Below are 15,837 nucleotides of genomic sequence, written 5' to 3' on the forward strand. Positions count from 1 at the left end.
GCCCTGGCTGTCCTGGAACTCACTTTGTAGACCAGGCTGGCCTCGAACTCAGAAATCCGCCTGCCTCTGCCTCCTGAGTGCTGGGATTAAAGGTGTGCGCCACCACTGCCTGGCTCAAATAATTGCTAAAACAAGCAAATTTCTAAATGCCAAAAAATTATAAATATAATTTTAAAAAGTGGAATAAAAAGGGCTGAAAAGAGAAACTGAAATTAGAAAAATGAATGTGAAAAAGTGAAGGTTGTAAAAGATAGTAGACTGAATAATGAGATGCAAATATTTCTGTTAAAATATTCACGAAGAACCAGGTTTAGCAGTGCACAGATTTAATCCCAGCACTCAGGAGGCAGAGGCATGCAGATCTCTGTGAGTTGGAGGCCAGCATGTCTATAAAGCTGAGTTCTAAAACGGCTAGAGCTATGCAGAGACCTTGTCTTAAAAAACAAACAAATATATAAAAAATTTCAAGCCCTTGCTTTGAAAGCATGGAAATTGGAGTTTGATCCCTAGAACCCACATACAGATGCCAGGTGTGGTGGTACATGCTGTGTTCCCATCACTGGGGAGGCAGGGATAGAAGAATCCCTGGGGCTCACTGGCCAGTGTTCCTGTGAATCACACACAAACACACACACACACACACACACACACACACACACACCCCTACCTGAGCATGCACCTGAACATACACATACTTTAAAAAATGGCCAAGGGGTAAAATAGTGGAAGGAGGGGAAAATGACCACAAATCAGGTTTAAGGCACAGAATAGGCTTTGGATGAAATAAGTAAAAGAGAGCCCAAATCTAGAATACTATTGTTGAGCACAAAATTGTAAAGCCTTAAAAACCAAGATTTACAAAGATAAGCAGTCAGACTTTCATAACAAACTCTTCAACAAGAAAAACAGAGCAAAGGAAGAGAAAACAATAGTCAGAGTGGGGACCCAGGATCTAAAGAGCTCTGAACAAAGTATAAAACAGCAAAAGAAACAAAGAAACATTTCATACTTGCCAGAGCTGAATTTATTACAAACTCAAAATCTTAGTAAAGAGATAAAGTAAAGCTAGAGAGCAGAGAACATGGAGAGATGACGAAAAAATACATGAGCTCACTCTCGCCAGTGAGGAGCTGACTGTCCAAGGGACAGCAGAGACAAACTGCAACTCACTGACAAAGCACAAGACGAACAGCGTCAGGAGTTAGAAACAGACCTGCCTAGGTGCTGTGGTTTGATAAGAGGATAAAGGATGCACACTGCAATCTAGAAGTAACCAATAAAACCATGCTGGGGACAGATGCATGCTGGAGGCTCAGTGGGTAGAGGTGCTTGCTATCCGGCCTGACATCCAAAGTGGAAATCCCAGGAGCTCCATGGTGGAAAGGGAGAAATGAATCCTACAAGCTGACCTTCAACCTCCACATGCACACCACGGCATGTCCTTGTACACACACTCTAAATAAATAAAGTTTTCAAAATGCCTGTCATCTCAGCAACTCGGGTGGCTAAGGCAAGAGCAGGGCTCAAGCTGGGGAGGTGGAGACCAATCTAGGCAAGAGGGAGACCCACAGTTCAAAAAAAAAAAAAAAAAGTAACCTATAGATATTGGATGTATGTAAGAGATAAAGAATGAATAAAGGCAACAATTAGATAAATGAAGACAGGATTGGAGAAAAACAAAGCCGGAGCATGCTTAAATCAAAATCAAAACAAGAGTGTGAAACAGATCCACAAGTGAGACTCTGCATGTAGCTCAGTGGCACAGCACCTGCCTGGCATGCACAATAAATATCCTGAACCTCAAAAGAATCAAGAAATAAGTCTACATGTATCAATCTCAATAGCCAAATACTTTAAAAAAAAAAAAAAAAGCTAATTTTGTTTTAGAATATTTTAATTAAGTTCTCTCAGAACCTCATCATATAAAAAAAAAACCCTTAAACAAGTGCAATTCAATTGACACAGGTAACATCGTGTCTATCAAGTAGAGAACACACATTGTTTTCAAGGACATTCATAGAAACTAACCATACATAAGATTAAGATGGAGAATATACTAAGTTTCAGAGACTCAAAGCATACCAGTTTTCAAGGGCCAGAGAAGTAACTCACTTGGGGAAGTATTCCTAGTTTGAATTCAATTCCCAGCACCACAAAAACTGGGCCTCTGGTCTCTGTGCTCAGCAAGTACAGGCAGAAGGGTTAAAAGTTCCAAACCATCCTGTTACATGGCAAGTTGCAAGCTAGCTTGTGATATGCGAGACCCTGTCACACAGCCAACCAACCACACTGGCTCTCCAACCTCATTCTAATTAAGCTATAAATTAATATTCCAAAAGATAAAACTCTCAGATATGGAAATAAAAACCACTTTATACAATCTCAGTTAAAGAATCAATTACAACTGAAATTATAATATGTAATAATTTCCAGTGAGGGCTGAAATATAGTTCAGTGGTCCCAGGCTCAATCTTCAGTGCCACCAAAAAAAAAAAAAAAATCAATAACTAATAATGAAAATTTATAGAATATAGAAAAATAAGTAAGAGTCACCAAAGTATTTATAGCCTAAGATGTATTTGTTAAATAACAAGAATGCTAGAAAATATATTATAATTACAATGGCTTAAAGGAAAACAAATTTGTATAAGTAAAACAGACAATATAAGTTAAGATCAGTGGATCATATATATCAACCTGGAGAAAAAGGGCTGGCCAGTGGTTGCCAAGGGCCGGTCGCTATTTCTAGGGCAGCAGAGTTGCTCTGTATCATGGTGGATACACATCATTGTTAAACCCACAGAATGTACAATAAGAATGCACCCCAAAGGCTGGCAAGATGGCTCAGAGTAAAGATGGTCACCACCAAACTACTGACTGGGTTTGATCCCTGGGTCCTGTACAGTGAAAGCATTCCACTAAGTGATCCCCTCTGACCTTTGCCTACTTACCATGGGATATGCACACTCAGAACACCCCACTCATATAAAGTTATGTCATGAAATCTATTTTGTAATAATTTCTTAAAAAAAAAAAACTTGCCAGGCGTGGTGGCACATGCCTTTAATCCCAGCACTTATGAGGCAGAGGCAGGCGAATTTCGAGTTCAAGGCCAGCCTCATCTACAGAGTGAGTTCCAGGACAGCCAAGGCTATACAGAGAACTCTGTCTCAGAGAAAAACAAAACAAACAAACAAAAAAGACCTCACCTTCATGTAAACTATGGACTCAGTGATGATAATCTGTCAGTGTAATTTCCTTGATTATAATAAATGTTTTGGTGCAAGACAATGATGAAGGGCGGGACGAGGGATGGATCTTCCGCTTAACTGTGTTTAAAAACTCTGAATAAATGATCTACTACAGAACAAATGTGCGGCTGGCAGGATTGCCTCTGAGCTTGCTGACTTGAGTTTGGTATTTAAAACCCACACGATGGATGGAAGGTGAGAATTCACACGGGCTGTCTTACAGTCTCCTCATGTACCCACTCCCCTGCACACCGCACAAAATGGAACCAGTGACATAAAAGCAGGGTGAATTAAAAGAAAGTAAAAGTAGCAAAATATCAAGTGCCTATTGCATTGTGTGCTGGAACACAAAAGAAGTGTGCTCCAGTGCTCTCGGAGCTGAACAGCTAGTGCAGTGGTTCTCAACCTGTGGGTCTTGAACTGGAAGTCGAATGAACTTTCACAGGGGTCTCACATCAGACATCCTGCATATCAGGTATTTACATTGCAATTCATAACAATAGCAAAATTACAGTTATGAGGAGCAACAAAATAATTTTATGGTTGGGGGTTAGCACAATATGAGGAACTAACTATATTAAAGGGTCACAGCACTAGGAAGGTTGAGAACCATTGTTCTAGTCTAAGAATTAGACATCAGCCAAAGAACCAATACAAACATGAACTATGTAAACCATAACGTTCAGTGTCACAAACATGAAATCTGTAAACCATAACGTTCAGTGTCACAAACATGAACTATATACACCATAAGGTTCAGTGTCACAAACATGAAATTGTAAACCATAACGTTCAGTGACACAAACATGAAATATGTAAACCATAATGTTCAATGGCAGCGTAGAGAGAACCTGATCCCACATTGAGGGTGAGGATAAGGCGTCAGAGTAAATGACAGCTATGATGGAGAACTGGAGAGACAAAGAGCCTGGGCAAGGCTGCTCAAGCAAAGGCCACAGTGCCAACAAGGTGACAAGATGAGAGATTACTAAAGTCAAGGCTAAAGACGATGAAGTGGACCTTAGATCACGCAGATTCTCAATTCTATAATGAGGACACCAGGCATAAGTGGAGGGGATTAAGGTAGTGACACACCCTGCCTTAGATCACTACAGGCTGTGGCGAGTGGATTAGAGTGGGTGAGCAGACGTGGAGGAGGCAGGTAGGTGATGGTGGACAAGGGGCAGAGTTATAGATATTTAGATGAGGCTTTGGTAATGGGCTGGAAATGGAGCAACAGGCATGAAATAACCCAGCTCCAAGTGCCTAACAAGGCCATTTCTCTGAGAAGAAAAGTCAAAGAGAAAATGTTTATTGGGGAGGGTATCAACTAAGTTCAGTTTTACCAGAACTTTGGGAGTGGATGCAGAAGGATCAAGAGTTCAAGGGCAGCCCCAGCTACATAGCAAGCTGGAGAACAACCTGGGTTACTTTAGACTTGAGTCCGGTTCCTTAAAACATTGCTTTTAGTTGTTTCCCATGTATTAAATTTGAGATGTGAGTAGGATATCTATCTATCATCCATCTATCTATCTATCAATCTATCATCTATCAATCTATCATCTATCTATCTATCATCTATCTATCTATCATCTATCTATCTATCTATCTATCTATCATCTATCTATCTATCAATCTATCATCTATCTATCTATCTATCATCTATCTATCTATCATCTATCTATCTATCTATCTATCTATCTATCTATCTATCTATCTACCTACCTAATTATCTAGCCATCCATCCATCCACCCACCTGGCTTTTCAAGACAGGGTTTCTCTGTGTAGCTCTGGCTGTCCTGAAACTCACTCTATAGACCAGGCTGGCCTGGAACTCAGATATCCCCCTGCCTCTGCCTCCCAAGTGCTGGGATTAAAGATGTATACCACCACCATCGGTTGTGAATGGGAAATGAAAGGAAATGTTAAACAGGCAGTTGTGATTATATACACTGATCTCAGACTCGAAACACAGATTCAAGTAACATATATTGGAAATCCAAATAAAAGGGCATCCCAAGGATGACCTAAGTAAAGGCAGCTGAGAGTGAGACCTGGAGAACTAGGTGAAAAGAAAGATTACAGGGATAAACAAAAATAAGCAGAAAGAATATTTCAAGGAGGGAATGGTTACTACTATTCAGCCCCCTTCTTAAGTATCAAATGAGGTCAGGGAAGCCTGGACTAGGTAATATGGAGGCCATTAGAAACCTTAGCAAGAATGAAAGGGCAGGGGTTCCTGTTGGAGTGCGTTGGCGAGGGTGACGAGATGAAAAGTAAGGTGTCCAAGTCCTCTGAGAAACCATTACTGGGGACATGCACAGCCCAGGTTGCTTTAAAAAGCAAACTCATGTCTTATCAACAATCACATGGTGTGTGGATTTGAAGACTACAGTATTTTCTTTTTAAGTCTGAGAGATGTTTAATTGCAGAGAATGATTCAGAAGAGAGGATCTGAAGAGTGAGAAAATAGAGGGCTTCACTGAAGGAACAAGCCCCTCTAACTCTCTGAGAGAGTGGGACCTAACCCCCACGCAGAGGGACTAGTCTTTGTGGATAAGAACCGACCTAAGCCAGCGACAGATCCCTGTGCTAACCCAAGAAGCACAGCAGAGCACCATGGTTTATGTTTCCACAGCCTGGGAGGTCACAGGGACTCTGCAAGACTTGTGCTTGGCCACAGCTCTCAAAAACCTAGAGAGCTGTCCTCAAGTAGAAGCACCTTATCTACCAAGGCAGTAAGGACTGAACATCAGAGCCTAAGTATCTAGGATTTAGTGACAGCCCAACCTAGCTTTGGACTTTACATGTATTTTGCAAAGATCTTTCACATTTCTAATTTTTCTTCTACTTTGTAGCACCTATACAATAACCCCAAAGTCGGTGGCGGGAGAGGCTACCCCTCAGGAGCAGCTGTCTGCATGGGCTGAGCAGAGATGGCTAAAGTGCTTGCTGAAAGCACATTGACAAACAAGTGACCTAGAGCCACACTTCCTGCCTCTCAAAACCAAATCTGCCAGTAAGTTGCAGATGTAAAATCCGCCTTAATCTTTGTGGGTTAATGTCTGGAAGGGCAACCAAGCTCCTTCATAAACTGCCATAAGTATCACAGGGCTGGGCTGAAGAGCCAATGAAGAGACCTCAAGTTCTAGATCCCAGTCCTCTCTCGAGCATAGTGTATTCACTGTGATGACTACCAAAGGCCATAAACTCAAAATGGACCTCAAAAATAGAATTAAGCTGGGTGTGGTAGCACATGCCTTTAATCCCATCACTCAGAAGGCAGAGGCAGGTGGAACTCTGCAAGTTCCAGGTCAACCGAAGCTACACAGTAAGACCTTGTGTCCAAATAAGTAAATGAGTAAGTAAATAAGTAAATAAATTTTTAAAAATTAAAACAAAAAGATAAGAAAGAGGCCAGGTGTGGTGATGTAGGTAGGCAGATCTCTGTGTTCAAGGCTACCCTGGTCTATATAGAGAGTTCCAGAATAGCCAGGGCTACACAGAGAAACCCTGTCTTGAAAACAAAACAAAAGTCCCTAAATCAAAGAGAAGTAATACACAGAAAGACCCTGTTTCAAAAGTCAAACAAAGCAAAGAAAAAAATAAGTAAGCAAGTAATAGCACAAAAGAAAACTGAAGGCTACCGAACTCCTCCGCTACCAAGACAGAAGCATGAACAGCAGCCTTTGAAAGCACGGCCTACATTCTGCCTAAAGAAACCGCCGAGAGCAGAGTTCTCCACCCTAGCACTGTCAGCCAGGCAGTTCTTTGTTAGGAAAGAGCAAGGCTTGTCCAATAGTCTGTGGGATGCTTAGCAGCCCTCATGGCTCTTCTCATTAGAAGCTACTAGGAGCGCTCCTGATTCCAGATGCGGACACCACAACATTTTTTGACACTACTAAGTGTCTGGTGGAGCAGTAGATCCAGACAGACTGGGATCCACTGATCCAGACAGACTATGATTCCAGATACTTGGGGCCTGAAGACACTACAGAGAGTGGAGAGAGCCTACCACCTTTTCTTTCTAGGCAACAGTTTAAACAAGTTTTACAGAACCCCTCAAATGTTCTGCATGAAGTACTTAGCAAGTATGTACCAAGCACAGTAGGTCTACTGATGGGTCCACATTCCAGAGGGATAGATCCTGGAGATCAATTTGTCAGAGCATTAGAGGAAAAAGACAGATGTCTCACTCCAGGCTAATTACCTAGCGGGAATTAATCTCTCATAATAAGACAAGACTAGCCTTGATTTTTGTTTTTCGATTTATTTACTTATTTTCTGAGACAGAGTCTTATGAAACACAGTGTGCCCTCAAGCTCAACTACACAGCTGAGGATTATTTTGAAATTTTGATCTTTTTTTTTTTTTTTAACACCTTCTACATGCTGAACTGCAGAAATGTGTTATCAAGGGGACAATGTGTCACTGCGGACCAAACTCAAGGTCTGTTTGAGCACTCGAGGTCTGCCAACTGAATCTCACCAGAGCCCAGTTTCCATTTCTGTGCCACTAGCTGCCCATGAATGCAATGATTTATTAAAACAAAACAAACTCTAAACCAAGCTGCTTCTTCTCAAGTAATCTTCCAGCACTTAACAGTCCTTCCCACCTGCCTTGGGGCTTCCTCTGCATCTATCCCGCAGAGGTGCTGTCAGAAGGCTGAAAAGGCAGCAGACAGCTTCCAGGTGTTCAAAGCAGGTGACCCCATGTTCTCATTAACATGTGATGAGCAGAATTTAAGAAGGGTTACCAATTTTTCAGTTGCAAATTTTCTGAAATTAAGACTCTTCCATCCTAGAAGGGCAACTCTAAACAAAACCTTGTACAACCCAAGGAGGTGGGGGGGGGGGGAGGAGTCAATCTTTATTGAGCAATGAGCCCTAGTAAATCCCAGTGGTCTGCACTAGGCTGGCAATGCTACACACAGTAACCAAAGTGCCTGGCAAAGTATGCAGAAAACCAGTCATATACAGGGTGGACCCACATGCCTATCAAACTACCCCTCATCTTCCTGTTCTGTGGAAGGAAGCCTAGCTCCATTAATGGGCTCAAGACAAAGCCTGTATTGCTGAAACACCCACTATCCAGGCAGCAGAAGACCACCCCTAAAGGCAGCACAGCTCCCCATACCCCCATGTCAGCTGTGTGATCTCCTCTGAGAAAACACTCAGTTCTTTGTTGTCTTGTTTTACAATTATTTACTATGCCTATAGAAATCTGGTGGGTTTAGAATGCTAGGTTCCAGTGTTATCCGTCTTCCCATCACCCTGGTGCCAGGCCTTGAGAAGCAAATATTTTGCAAGGCTTGCTTTGAGAAGAGAATCCACGAAGTAATTTTGACTCTATGTGCTGTAAGAACAGGATTTCAGAAACAGGGTAAGTGTACCACTCTGAAGCTTCTCAGTTTGCAAATGCCTGCCCAACCCTCACCGACTCCTGTAAAACATTTTTTGAGAATTCTTCACTAAGTGTACAAAGGTGTGTGTGTGGGGGGGATCACCTCTTCTACTTTTGGTATGTAATGAATGTTTAGAAAATAATCAGTTTTAGAGTATTTGCATCACAGAGCAGGCTGGGCAGGGTTGGAGCTGACTTGGGGAGGAGTTAAGTTACTGCCTCCCACTTCCAACCCTAACTCAGGGTTGCTGCAGCACCCCTGCTAGGCATCTGGCTCCGAGGGAGGAGACTTGCCTGTAGCAAACAACCCTGGCACAAAGGCTCTGCCCAAATCTACTGTTTGGAATAAAGGGTACTATAACTCACTAACAATTAAGATCTGTGTCAACTGGAAAAGATCTTTGAATTGCTGCTGGAGCAAGGGCTACTTAACTTCTACTCTCCAAAAGTTAATTACTTAAAGAACAAAAGGCCGAAGAACAAAACCAGCCGGTCTCAACCAGCTTCAACCAGCCGGTGTCCAGGGCTGACTCCAGGTTTTTACAGGCTCTCCCTCAAAGCTGCGCTTTTAGTCTTCTGTCCAAAACATAACTAAAAACATTAAAAAGGAATCTCAAGCACATTACTCAGTCCTTTAAAACCATGTTTAAGGGCTGGTAAAGGCACTTGCCTCCCTACCTCCTAACCTGAGTTGGATCCTGGCGGACAGAGAGAACTGAGGACGACTCCTCTGTTCTCTGACCTCTACATGAGCATTGTGGCATGCACCCCCGCACATATACCACCCCCACAATTTAAAGTTAATTAAAGCAAGGTTAAACCGAGGGAAAAGGATGGGGGAGATGACTCATCTGGCAAAGTCACCTGCCACTCACTAAGCAGCCTTGGTTCTATCCCTGAGCCCCACAGTGTGTGTAAAGAGAAAAGGAACTCCAGCAAATTCTCCTTTGACCACCATATACGCTATGGCATGACTATTACCATGCACGCGCGCGCGCACACCCCAGAATGTAGTAAAACTTTAGCACTTACACAAAACAACAAAAACAAGTAACAGAGAAGCTCACAGACCAAGCTGAAAAACTAAATCTACAAGAGAAACAAGAAATGGCCTCAAAGGCTGTAAGACATTGTCACCCATTGTGTCACCTTCTGTCCCAACAGAGCTCTACCCTATATTCAGAAGGAAGGTAAATATAGAACGAAACATTAGGCTTAACTACTCTGGCATTTGTGAAAACATTTTTGGCAGGTGTTCTGCCAAACAGTCTATATTTAGTTTATATGCCTCAGAAACTTAAATGAACTCAAAGTGTTTGAGCTGCCAACAGGCAGCCTCCAGAGCACTGAGCTGTGCAGCCACGGGGCAGCTGCCATACAGAACGCAGGGCCGGGCGCCCTGCCACAGCACACACGTGTGCACGCACACGCCGGTCATGAAGAGTCTCTTTTTTCAAAGCTCTAATGGCTTGACCTCAACACCTGCTGCACTTCCTGAAGACAGACAGGCTCTGGAGCTCCACTTGTTCCTCACACACACGGCTGCACTTTCTAGGAATGACCGCACACACAGAGGCTGGCCAGCTGCCAAGGCGGGGGCAGCAGCAGCCTCAGGCCTGAACTTTCCCAGCGCTGTAAGGGCGGTTCCCGCTAGAGCTGACTCAGCGGCCACCATGGAACTGTGCCAACCACACAGCAGTGCAGGGGCTGCCGGCAACTCACAGATGTTTTACTAAACCAGAGAAATCAGCCAGGAGGCAGATCTGGGCTGGTGGCCAGGGCTGCTGTCGTGGAAGCTGGGATTCTGATTCTAGACTTAGCTCTGCTGCTCACTCAAGTGATCTGTGTCTCCCAGTACCTTCTCTGCTTCAAAGGTATGCCTCTTACGATGCGGATGAGGAAGGCACAACAGTTGTATGAAACAACTCCTACAGCACATCCGCCACGTGCTTGGTACCAGACAGGCATGCAATCGCATGGCTCACAGACTCTTAAAAACAGTACTGTTTTTAACTTAGTGCCTCAGGATAGCCTAGTACTTTCTCTGCACCCCTGGATGGCCTCAAACTCATGATAATTGCCTCAGCCTCACAAATTTGGAGTTTGTGAATATAAGCCATACTTACCTTCATTATTTTCAACCTACAGTTGAGAAAACAGACGCTCAGAACAATTTAGAATGCTACCAGAAGACCCCTGAATAGACACGGAAGGGATGGGATCAGAACCTACTGCTGATACTGCTGACGCTGCTGTTATAAAACTCAGGCAAACTGCACAGGGCTCTTTGAGGAAACCCCGCCTGACTTTTCCGCCTCCAAAGGACCTTTTTCCTTATGAGTTCCCAGGTGCCCTTCTGTGAGCCACAGCTCTTTACAAATAGCTACTAAGTTGCACCACTGGACCACACAGTGAATGTGTGACCTCAGAAACTCAGGTACTAAAGGCCTTCTGAATGTCCTGTCTATAGTGCCAGCAAGTCACCCTGGAACAATTTGTCATTACTCTCATACTTTGAATAGTGAAAACTGCAGTGCAAGTCACAGAGAAACTATGAAGGCAAAGTCTTAGTTGAGAAGAGATTCCACAGGCTCCACCCTCCAAAATGATTCATTATTAGGACTCCACTGTCCGCCTATATAAAAAGCGTCCTACTAGCAAGCTGGAGGCCTTCGTCCCTAGCACCTCTAGCCCCACCCTCCCGAAGAAACTAGTAAACTCCCCACAACTGACTCTGACATTTAATCAGGTTTGGAACTAATTTTAACTTTCTTTGGGTACAAAGGGAATTCTGGGGTCTCCCTTCCCTCTTTCTAATCAGATAATGTAAAGATAAAACAAAAATCACATCTGTAAGCCTCTTGAGAAATACACGTAAGTGCTTAAGCTGTTATCTTCAACTTCAAAACAACAAAAGAACATGACCTTGGGTTTGCTTGGAGCTAAGAAACTCTTAGAGAAAAATCATTCTAGAAAACTAATTAGAACCATGAACTTCATTATTTAAATTCTTTTAGACAAGATCTCACTATAAAGCTGTGGCTGGCCTGGAACTCAGTATACAGACCAGGATGGCCTTGAACTCACTGAGATCTGTTTGCCTCTACCTACTGAGTACTGAGATTAAAAATGTATACTACCACACCCAACTCTTTTATTTATTTTTAATTTATTATTACTATTATTATTCTTGTTATCATCTTCGGGTTTTTGAGACAGAGTTCACTCTAAAGCTCATGGTGAGTCTCTTCTTCCTCCACCTCCTGAATGCTGGAATTACAAGTGTGAGCTTACCACTTTGGTTCTCATACAGTTCTAATCAAACACAGTTGTTATCTCATTCTTCCTTTAAAAGAATAAAGGAGAGCCTTTAACAGAAAATTGAAATAATCTACATTAAGAGTAACGTATATACTCTACTGCTTTAATGAAAAAGAACCATGGCTTAACTTTTTGCGGTCCTAGAGATTAAATGTAGGGTCTTACACTATCATGGAGCAACACCCTCGGTTCGAGCAAACAAATGCTGAGAAAAACTTCACTGTTCTCATCCCTAGGTCAGTGATGTGGGGTGAGAAGGCATAGTTTCAGTTTGCACCCATCCTACACCCTCTGAGGCTGACCTACAGGTAGAATGAATGGGTTCTCACAGCAGAAAGACTGACCTGCTTAAGCTGCTCATCCAGATTCCAGCTTGGCTGCCCAGCTGTGGGCACACAAGGCGGGGCCTTGGAAGCATCTTTGGTATGGTCTTCTTTAGTTTGTTGTCCCTGTGGTGAAAGTCCGGGTACTGGAAGCAGGCTGGATATGGGCGCTGCTCTGGGTTCTTGGCGAGTTACTTTTTGCATGTGGAAATATCTGGAAGCAGCCTGGGCCTCTTTTTCAGCTACCTCTGCAACATCATCATCTCCATCTTCGTCTTCCAGACCTCCTTCCTCTTCCTCAGGCTCGGAGTTCACGTTGCTCTGCTCAGACATTCGAGCCACCGGTGTGGTTGGTGGAACTCTGGCTAAGGGACCCAGAACAGGACTACCAGAAGGTCTCCCGGGTGTGACGGACAGGAGAGCAGGCTGCGTGCCTGGTTTTGAGGCATACAGGAACTGTGCTTCTCTCGACTGTGGTCCCTGCTTCTCTCTGGCATCCATCTGTAGCAGAGCCTGCTGTGGCTGCTTTTGCTGCTGCTGCTGCAGAGGTTCCATCACTGTCTCAGCCTTCACCCACAGACTGGCATGGCTCTCAACCCGGGCACAGCCCAGCAGGCACACTGGGTCTATATTTTAAGTGAATAACCAAAACCACAAGGGAGGAAGAGGAGGGGAAAATACTATGTAAAACAGGTATAAAAGATTTTCTTTTCTCCAGTAAAGCTCTGAATACTAAATGTTCCTAACCCTGACTTTCAGGATGAGTAAGTCCTATGGGTTTGGAGGGTGGGGAGGGAAAGCTATAAAGAGAACAGGAGCTAAGAGGGGAAGCGGGGTGTGTGCAAACCTCAGTGGCTGCAGATTTAAGCATTAAAAAAAAAAAAAAAGAAAAAATAAAAATTTACCCAGAAGATAAATTTAAGTCTGCTAATAACTGAGTTCTCCTCTCTTACTCTCTATATCATCAAACACTTAACTACCAGGCTTGCACTGTACAGGGGTTTGAACTGTGAAGCCGGCAATAATAACTATGAACATTGCAGTTAACGAAAGCAAAGAATGGCCGGGCTGCAAAGAATACGGCTTCTATTCCCAGACCTGCTGGAGAAGATTACCACTCAGGGTAGACAGAGTAGCAGGCAGACAGAATGACTCTTCTGATGGAAAAAGCAAGACCAAGCAAAGTGCTCTCCGTTTAAACTTCACAAATTTCCCAGATCAAATTGCAGGGCAGTTTGTGGAGTGGACTGAACCAGGCTAAGTGGACATCATAGCCTCCCAAAGAATCCGGTTTCAACAACATGAAAGAAAGAAACATGCGAGGAGGAGGAGGCGGCGGGTGGGTCTCGAATTGCAAGCTTCCCTCAAAAACAAACGGGGGGGGGGGGTGGGGGAGGGGAATTCCTCTGGAGATTTTAAAGTTAATTAATTTGAAACAGGTACCAATATTGTCTAAACAAGTTAATGTTTCTTTTTTTATAAACCACAAACAAATCCCCTCACATCCTCTTTCTTTCTGACTCACTCCTACTGTATTCTATGAGTACAGTGAAGAAAAGGCCTCCAGTCCCAAAGTATCCTGGGGGCAGGGTTATCTGCATTCTTGCCAATCTGTCTCCAAACACAAATCCCTTTCACACCCTTCCACCTCTAACCCTTCCCAGGCTCCCCCTTCAACACACCTCACTTAAGTTATAGTTTCCCACAAGTCTTCCTCAGAGCAAATTTTAGGGTGAAGAGCACTGGCAACAGGGTGTGCATTTCTGTTTGCCACATGAAAGGGGAAGCGGCACTCTGCAGGTTGGGACTTGATATTTGCATTGTCCCAGTGTTTTAGGATTGAGTTGGAAGATAGGAAAATGTAACCTTCACCATCTTCAAAACCTCATGGGAGAACTAATCTCTAACAAGAAAAAAAAAAAAAGGCTCTGATTTATATACATTTTACACGCTTAAAGAGTACAATTTTTAAAGCTGGGGGGGGGGAGGGAGTTAAAAAACCAACCAGAGCCATGCTAGACAAATCTCATTTTGTTTCTTAGAAGCACTTGGTTGTAGCTTTCATAGGCAGATAAAAGATTCCAATTCCAATTGGCCCCTTACTGCCTGTCCCTCCTCCTGGCAGTTTGGAAAGTATAAGTTATGCCCGCAGCAATACTTTCTTTCTGCTTTAGTTCTTGTATTGTAGGGAAGCCTGAAAGTTGGCAAAAATGTTCCTTTAAAATAAAAACCACTTTGGGGACAAAAAAAAAAATACCAAAACAAAACGCACACAAAAGAAGAGCAAGCAATTCACTGGTCATTTAGAAATATTCGTATAATCTTTAAAGTCCAACAACACAACTGGAATATTTCAACCAACTCCTGCCAGTCATTGTACAACTAACTGCTTCTTGTCTGGTTGGCACCATCTTCTCGGTAGGCTGTCCTCAGCACGGGAGGGGGGGTGTCCGATAGCGTCTTTATTAAGACAGAGATGACTCCGTTTTACAACTCAATTGGCACATCGTCCCGCAGAGTCCATCTCATCCCAATCCCTAAGCAGTCAAGGATTCAAAAAATACTACTAACATCTAGAGAATTTACGTCTCAGAAATCTAAAGCACTTCATCCCTCCATCCCTCGCTCGGGTTCTTTAAACTTCCCGGACCTCCAAACCGAGAGCAACGGACTGCTTGCCGCTTGAGCTCGGCCTTGCTGACCATTTCCCTTACCTTCGTTTCCAGCTGCTCTGTCCCCGACCCCCTTCGAGCCCCTCTTTCCATTCTTTACCTCCCACCCAATGGAGCCCTATCACTTTGACTTCCACCAAGCCCCCTCTGCCCATCTCCCGGCTCTTCTCTAATTACCCCATCTAAGCTAGCTCTGCGGTTGCCCAGGGGGTGGGGGTGGGGGTCCCTTACCTTTCCCATCTCTTTATCTCAAACCACTCCTCTGGGCACCGGGAGGACCGGGTTCCTCCCGGGGCTCTCACTTTTTCTCAGCGGACCCCGGCTTTGCTAGCCCGCGTCTCCCCTACACACCTGCCTCGGCCCCCATTTCGGTCCCCTCCACCTGCCACAGCCCCTCTCCCGCCGCGGCAGAAAGAACCTGCTCACCTATGTGCAGCGTTCCGGGCTCGCGGGTAGGGAGGAGGCGGCCGCTCACACCCCAGCGTAGCAGCTGAGCCTCCGACTCCTCCGCAGCTGGGGGCCACAGCCGGGGCGGGGCCCGCACCGGAAGCTGTGCCGCGGGGCCGGGCCGTCAGCCCGGGGCGGGGGAGGGCCAGGGAGGGGCGGGGCCCCACGGTGGGGGCGGGGCCCGAGGCCGGAAGGAGCTAAAAAGGGAACGGAGTGGGGGTGGGTGGGTAGTGTGAGACGGAAGTGCCTCCTAGAGACCGCCCTCTGGTTGAAGCCGTGGGCGGAAGCTATTTAAGGCGGGCGGAGGCTTCAGCCAATGGGCGAGCACAGACACAGAGGAGTTCCGGTGTGAGCGCTTTCGCGGGGAGTTGAAAAGAGCAGGACTGACTACAGAACACGGGTTTCTGGCTGCCGTGGTT

General features: G+C 44.5%; 1 protein-coding gene across 2 annotated transcripts in view; it reads right to left on the bottom strand.

Moving 5' to 3' along the window:
* Arid3b (AT-rich interaction domain 3B) overlaps window positions 1–15,493 on the bottom strand; it is a 46,873-nt gene extending 31,380 nt beyond the window's left edge. The window contains exons 1-2 of one of the 2 annotated variants that reach the window (XM_021206958.2): window positions 15,398–15,493; window positions 12,321–12,925 (exon numbers count right to left, since the gene is read on the bottom strand). In XM_021206958.2, the coding sequence (XP_021062617.1) occupies window positions 12,321–12,854 (534 nt within the window). In that variant the 5' untranslated portion in view covers window positions 12,855–12,925; window positions 15,398–15,493. Of the gene's footprint in view, window positions 1–12,320; window positions 12,926–15,202; window positions 15,266–15,397 lie in introns of those variants that run through there. The other variant, XM_029543470.1, reaches the window with a different exon arrangement.
* Window positions 15,494–15,837: the final 344 nt, after the last annotated feature.

The sequence above is a fragment of the Mus pahari genome, chromosome 10 (assembly GCF_900095145.1).
Source record: "Mus pahari chromosome 10, PAHARI_EIJ_v1.1, whole genome shotgun sequence".
Classification (NCBI taxonomy): domain Eukaryota; kingdom Metazoa; phylum Chordata; class Mammalia; order Rodentia; family Muridae; genus Mus; species Mus pahari.